General features: G+C 54.9%; 2 protein-coding genes across 2 annotated transcripts; one reads left to right on the top strand and one right to left on the bottom strand.

Annotated features, from left to right (window-relative positions):
* Positions 1 to 35: 35 nt before the first annotated feature.
* Positions 36 to 3,814, bottom strand: CHGG_05632 (uncharacterized protein; the record flags this gene model as incomplete). Its single annotated transcript, XM_001221726.1, has 10 exons — positions 36 to 896; positions 946 to 1,172; positions 1,222 to 1,533; positions 1,639 to 1,669; positions 1,831 to 2,146; positions 2,288 to 2,547; positions 2,987 to 3,102; positions 3,450 to 3,497; positions 3,549 to 3,590; positions 3,652 to 3,814. 10 exons carry the CDS (start codon positions 3,812 to 3,814, stop codon positions 36 to 38), a joined length of 2,376 nt encoding a protein of 791 aa, XP_001221727.1.
* A 765-nt stretch (positions 3,815 to 4,579) lies between these two features.
* CHGG_05631 (uncharacterized protein) lies at positions 4,580 to 6,637 on the top strand (the record flags this gene model as incomplete). The annotated part of the gene is made up of 5 exons (XM_001221725.1): positions 4,580 to 4,727; positions 5,070 to 5,740; positions 5,824 to 5,923; positions 5,976 to 6,201; positions 6,370 to 6,637. The coding sequence occupies 5 exons, from the start codon at positions 4,580 to 4,582 to the stop codon at positions 6,635 to 6,637; spliced, it is 1,413 nt and encodes a 470-aa protein (XP_001221726.1).
* Between the last annotated feature and the right edge of the window lie 275 nt (positions 6,638 to 6,912).

The following is a 6,912-nucleotide window of genomic DNA, read 5'->3' as shown; positions in this document are numbered from 1 at the left end:
CTGGGAGGCTTTCGGTGGCTGGATACGTTTGCATTCTAGTAGGAGCTTGCCTTTCTTCCTTCAATTTTCGGGTTGGGGGGGGAGGGGGGTGGCATACCGCTTTGGTTGAGGGAGATGCGGCGGCGGGCGAGCATGAAGAGGACAGTTATGGCTGTGAGTAGGGCTAAGCCGATGAAGACGGCGCGGGCGCGGGTGATGAGGGTGGCGCCGTGGGTGAAGTTGAGCTTTAGTATGTAGCGGGCGAGGTCGGTGACCAGTTCTGGGGCGTCTTCGAGGGTGAAGGCGACCTTGAAGGTGAATGCTGCGAGGACCAGGCCGGTTGTAGTCGTAAAGCTGAGCCAGATGGGCAGCCCGCTGAGGCCGTAGACCAGGTTCTGGTGGACCCAGAGATAGGTGGCGCCGATGAGGCACCAGAGCAGGGCGGGGTTGGTGTTGAGGTAGGTTTTGACAATGTCGGGCTCACCGGCAAACTTTTGGCCTGTCTGGTTCCAGCCCCTGATGATGCGAGTGGTGAGGAGCAGGGCTGTGGTGAAGAGGGTCTGACGCGCGGCGGAGACGTTGCCTCTGTTACGGATGAGTAGGGGTTCGGATGGGGAGTGACGGGAGACATACCGCTTGTACCCTTTGATGCCGAGATATGCAAACCAGGCCGTTGTCGCCCAGTACCAGAAGTGGTGTTCTTCCTCGACATAGCTGCTTGCAAACATCATCGCCCCATAGGCGAGAACGATACCGGAGAGGGGGGTGAAGGAGACAAGCTTGTCCTTGGCGCACCACGCCGCGGCAATGATGGCGGCAACCAGAGCCACACCGGCGGTAGCTTGTCCTAGGAAAAGCCTCGAGGTATCATAATTGCTGGCCATACTGCTGAGAACCCCCTGCGCATGTCGAAGCCACTGGACACATGTTAGTATCATTGCTGTACCCGCCATCTAAAAGACACACCTTTGTTGTAGAGACTATAAGCTGGGAGTGGTCCCCATTGCCCGTGCCTTTGCTATAGCTACCAGCCAGCCTTTCCCAGCCGAGCGCCAGTTCTCGATAGTCGGTGTTGGGCTCGGTAGCAGCGTCTGCATCTGGGTTTGATTCGAAAATGCCCGGGCCGAACACTGCCAGGACAATGTCCCGAATTTGGCGAGCATTACGCATCAGCAGCTGAACCTGATCCTTCCCTGGGCAAACGTCAGCACAGTTACATAGACATCAGAGATATCCTCTTACTGTTAGACCAGAACGGTAAAAATTCAGGGATGAGCGCGCCCAGGTTGTTTTTGGGCACTGGGAAACCGAGCAAAGCAGCAAGAGTCGGGGCAACATCCGACTGCTCGACGGTGCTATAATACTGGAAGCTCTCATCCTCCGGCATAGGCGACTGAAGGTTGCTTTTCAGAGCTCTCAGCTTCGGGGACATGAACACCAGTGCCGGAGAGGTCTCGCCAGGGGATGATGCGCCGTGGTTGCCGGCGTCGTTCATGCCGTGGTCGCCGCAGACCACGAATAGGGTTGACTGGAGATGGTCTTGCGCCTCGATGGCTGTGTAAATTTGACGGACGATTCCATCCATCTCCCGTTGCTTGACGACCATATGGGGACTGAACAGTTAGCATCCGTCCGCGCCTGTGCTGGGGGTGGTCATACCTCCTTGGTCCACCCTTGTGGCCAATGTGGTCTAGACCGAGGTAATGTAGAACCATGGTATTCCAGTCGTTGTTCTTGAGTTCCCCCGCGATGTGCCGAGTCACGTTGTTGTCCACCTCGGTAAAGTCCTACTCCCGTCAGCTCTTGACCGGCCCTCCATACTCCTGCCGACCCCGAATGCGCCGTGCTTACCGAAACAAAGAAGCTCGTGGTCCCGTCGGCGCGATCAAAGGTTCCCGGAAACAGCTTCAACCATGTGTCGTCCCCGTACATAACCAGCTTCCCCGTGCCCTTGGCCTTCATTTGCGCCAGCCACGTGTCTTGAGACGCCAAGCTGGAGCTCTCGTCCCCTTCGTCGAGGTTGAGAACGACATCGAGAAAGGAGGGGATCGAGCCGGTAGTTATCGCCTTGAGTCGCGGCATCGTGACGGTCGGGGAGGTGGCATGCGCCGTGAAGGGGAGTGCGGCGCCATCGCGAATGAGCCTGGGCCGGTCAGCTTGGGCGGCCCTGGCTGGAGAGAAGGGCAAAGCCTACGATTGCGTAAATTCGAAACCGCTGTTTTCCGCATAGACAAAGTCACTGTTGTAACCCAGTCAATTGTTAGCCTATGTGTGTCTACGACGGCAGCACGTTGAATGTCTACGGTACCTTCGCAGGGCGTCGATCACCATGAATACGAGCCTGTCAAACGGGGCCGCCGGAGGGTCGCCATACTCGGTCACGGTATCGTAGGTTGCCAGACCAGAAAGCAGTGGTTTGTATGGGAAGAAGCCCGTCGCAAATACGAAGATGGCGATAGGAATCAGGATGTTGGCGGCAAGCAAAAACACGGAGCTTAAAGTCCCATCGCGACGACTGTGCGCCGTCATCTCCACGGGAGGGAATCGGCGTAGTTGGTGGGGTATTAGCTAAGAAAAAGGTTCAATTGGTGCCAGAGTCCATGATCAATGCAGGCGCAAGTTCCAGAAATATATCACGCTCCTCGAAAAAGGGATGCCCTCTCTCAAACCTGGTGTTCTTGTCCAAACCCCGAGGCACCCTGAGAGCTTGGCTCCGCGACAGTGGTTGTTGATTGGATGAAAGATGGAGGATTCAAGCCAAGACAGGACCTGAGGCCCCGCAGATAACTGTGGGTCCCACGAAAGACCCATGCGGTGGGCCGGCGGCAGCCGAGCGTGTACCGTGGTACCATATCGATACAGAATTACAAGAGAGACCTCTCAGGGGCAGAGAGGTTACCACCTACCTAGATGTGAATATCAAGATCATCGAGATTGGCCATCCAGCACTGATTCCTTGATGGGGCTGGATACGCAGAGAAGGTTGTCTGACACAGGGTATATTTACTTTCTTGTGTGTCCCCAGAACCAAGCCCGTCGACCTGGCCCCGACACTGGGCCCAACATTGCTGATGGTGGCCTTTCCGCCGCGTAGCCGTTGTTGTGTTGCCTGACTCCTGACTCCTCACCCAACAAATGTAGCGGGCATAAATCTGCACTGACCCATCTTCATAGGGGTTCATATGCGCAAAATGACAAATCGCCGAAACAAGAACCAAACCTCCCTCTTCCCCTCCCTCCTCACGGCAACCTTTGGCCTGGCCAATCCTTCTTGACTGTGATGAAGTCGATATCAACGAATCACAAGGGCTCGGCCCCAGGGAAGAGAAGCCGGGTCCGATGAGATGCTCTCGCACCAAGACAATCCGACTTCAAACATAGGCCCCCTCATTTCTTGTTCCGCTTGGGCCCCCTCGTAGGAAAGACAATCGACGATTTCTTGCCTCGCCGCTTCTCCACCTTTTTCTTACCGCCCGGCTTCTTGCCCACCGGCTTAGCATCTTCCACCTCCATGGCGGCTGTAACAGGTCAATAACGATATCTCAGTGTCATCTGCCACACAAACTTACTGTCCTCCTTGGTAGCGGCGTCTTTGGTCTCCTCCACAGGCTCTGCAAGTCTATATTAGCATCGATTCGGTACGTCATTTACTTCTTTCGAAGGCTAACATACCTTCGTTCATCTCCACGTCTTTCACTGGCTTGGCCTCGGCGGCAAGGGCCAGAAGTTTTGCTGAGAGGCGCTCAGCACGTGCTGACTCGACTGGGCCGAACACATTCTTCTTGAGCCGCCGGTTGTTTGACTTGATGACGCTTGACCTTGAGCTTTTCGCCATGTTTTGCCTTGCGACGTGGGTTTGTTATAAGTTTGAGTAGTAACAAGGAATTATAAACTGGGAGTGAGTGTCTTGGGGAGAATGGGCAGTGGTGGTGGTGGGTGTAAAAATAACACGGATACAAGCATGAGCAGGTGGCCGAAAATTTCGATCCGAAGGGCCAGGCACGAAGCTCAATTCGAAGTCGATCTACTTCGAGTGGACCTTGCCAGAGACGCAGAATCGCTTTTCCTCGCGCAGAAATTGCTGGTAAAATTGGCAAGCCTGCACATGTTACGCCAAGACTCAGTACCCAGTACAAGCCCCACATTTACCTGACAACTCCCAGTGAACAGCGGCAAGATCGCTGGGGCAAGGCAACCGTTGACTCGTTTGGGACAGGGCGTTTTCTGCCACAAAACACCGCCCATTTGTGTTGACGACAGACTCGAGCTATGGGTGAGCACTCGATGTCGGAAGAGGACTGACAAGGCTTTCACTGTCACGCGCTTACGACCAAGCCGACCGTATTCACGCTCTATTCCAGAAATTTTATGCCATCCTCACCTTTAAGGCCATATGCAGCCAGGGAAATCACGGGACTCGAAGCAAAAGAAGCGCTGCAATTGCAGCTCCGAGGGCGGCTTCATCGGGCAGCTACCTACTGCCCTTGAAGTTTTCCACTCGGTCGCTCTTTCCCGATAATCATAACATCGATATACTCAGATTAAGGCCTTCAGCGCGAGGCGATACATTTCTAATTTCTGCTGGAACCAATTCAAGGCCATGGACGACAAATCGGCCGAGGTGCAAAGCCTCGTCCGGACTATCCAGGTCCCTGCCATCTCAAAGGCGATCCTTCAGTCCATCTGCGCCGTGAATGGCATCCCCAAGACTGGGAACAAAAGCGAGCTCCAGAGACGCATCATTAATCGTAAGTGAGATTTCTTTGGTGCTTGGTGCATTCCGCAACACCGCTTATTGGCTTTGCCTGTTTTTCCTTTCTATCGCATCTCAACTGTCTCCCACTGTCTCCCTGCTGTTCCCTTCCACAGCCACATCTCGTCCCAACTCATTTTCAATGGCACAACCCACCGGGTTAGATTGGCCATGGCTCACAATTACCGATCAGAGATCAACTCTTGCAGTGAATCTCGAGACTGGGAGCGACTGCAAGAAATTCGTGAGAGCATAGTACATCGGGCACCCATCTACGTGACCCCATCACTTGTCTCGCGGTCGCAGTCGCAGTCACAACCACAATCGCAATCGCAAGTATCGCAAGTATCGCTCCGGTCACAACCAATACAGCAACCCTCGTACTACCAGGCGCCGCGACCACAAACCCCTCCCAGCTATGCTATGGGTTCATACAACCAGCCAGGCTATGGCTCACTCAACGGGCTAAGATCGCAAAATCCCCCCTCGGTTGCATACCAATCCCAACCCCCGACGACTGGAGCAGCCGGTCGATTGCGGCCGAATGCCGGGCTAGTTGCTCCGGCCATCACCTACAAACCAAGCCCATTCTACGAACTCAAGTACCAGATTGGCGATGTCAAGACTTTGGAAGGTGTGTTCGGGTCACCCCATTTCTCCGCACCGCTAAGGCCGCTGGTGGCTAACTGGAATTCAGTGATGGCAGCGCACCGTAACTCGGAGCGCGTCTCCATCAAAGTCCAAGACCACCCGGCTCTCCAGCTCTGCCTGACAGACCGGACCATGCGTGTCATGGTCTTGTGTACCGCAGGCAATGTGGGCGTCCAGGAAATATCCTTTCCGTATCAGTGCGAATTGAAGGTGAATGGCGGCGACATCAAGGCAAACCTGCGGGGTCTGAAGAACAAACCTGGGTCTACTAGACCGGTTGACATCACCGACTCGCTGCGTCTGAGGCCTGCCAGCTACACCAATAACGTTGAGCTCACCTACGCGCTGACTCAGAAGGTAGGCGCAGCGTCTCATAATAAGGTTTCAGAGGTACGGATTAGGAGGGGTTGCTGAGATGGTTTGCTGACCAATCGCCACAGAAATTCTACCTCGTCTTGATCGTCTGCAAATCCGTCCCCATTGAGGCACTCGTCTCTCAGATCCAGAAGAAGATCCGAAAGGAATCGGTTGTTGCCGAGAGTGAGTCCTCTGGCTTGGACCGATTCAGCCTATACTAACCAGCGGGCTACAGTCACAAAAAAGGCCAGCGACCCTGATGTGGTGGCTATGTCGCAGAATCTGAGCCTCAAGTGCCCGCTATCATACATGAGGCTCAATCTGCCGTGCCGCGGTGTGAGCTGCAACCATATCCAGTGTTTTGACGCAACGTCATATCTGCAGCTACAGGAGCAGGGCCCTCAATGGCTCTGCCCCATCTGTAACAAACCGGCACCGTTCGAGCAGTTGGCCATTGATGAGTGAGTGGACCTGAATCGCGTCCTTGGGATAACCGCTAAACGAAGCAGGTACGCACGGCAGATTCTTGCCCAGACTACCGATGCAGTCGAACAAGTCACAATTGAACCCAACGGGGAGTGGGCCGTTCCCGGTGCCAAGAAGGAGGTGACACCGAACCAAGAAGCGAGCTACCTCGACGACGACGATATTGTTGTCTCGCAAGTCACCAAGACGACAGGGAGGGCCTCGACAGGTCCGAGCCAAGCTGCCGCCTCGACTCCCCATCTTGCAACCCCAACTAGTGTCGGATCTCGGGATACCTCTGCGGCCCCCAGGTCGTCCAAAAAGCGGCCAGCTCCCGAGGTTATTGACCTGACGCTGTCAGACGATGACGAGCCGCCCCGGCCGGTGAAGCGGTCAAATCATGGCAACGGCTATTCTACGGTCCCGTACTAGGAACGGGGGACTCCAAAGAAGTCGAAGCGCTAAAGGAGGCTCGTCCACCGGCACATGGTTGGGGAGAGGTTTTCTCCCTCCTCGTTATGCCATATTTTAGCATTTTCAGTTTGCGGGCGGAATGGCTAGGCATCGGTAGGCGTTGACGGGGTTGTTTATATTGTGTAATTGCAACAGGGCTGGTCGTCGGAGTTCGCGGGATCGGCATCTAGCTAAGAGGGGTGAGGGTTTCGTCCTGGCTATTCTCAAGGGCGGGATTAGATACCATGGGTCTA

Source organism: Chaetomium globosum, genomic scaffold (assembly GCF_000143365.1).
Source record: "Chaetomium globosum CBS 148.51 scaffold_3 genomic scaffold, whole genome shotgun sequence".
NCBI classification, from domain to species: domain Eukaryota; kingdom Fungi; phylum Ascomycota; class Sordariomycetes; order Sordariales; family Chaetomiaceae; genus Chaetomium; species Chaetomium globosum.
The sequence above is the reverse complement of the archived record's forward strand: the minus strand, read 5'-3'. Positions and strand labels throughout refer to the sequence as shown.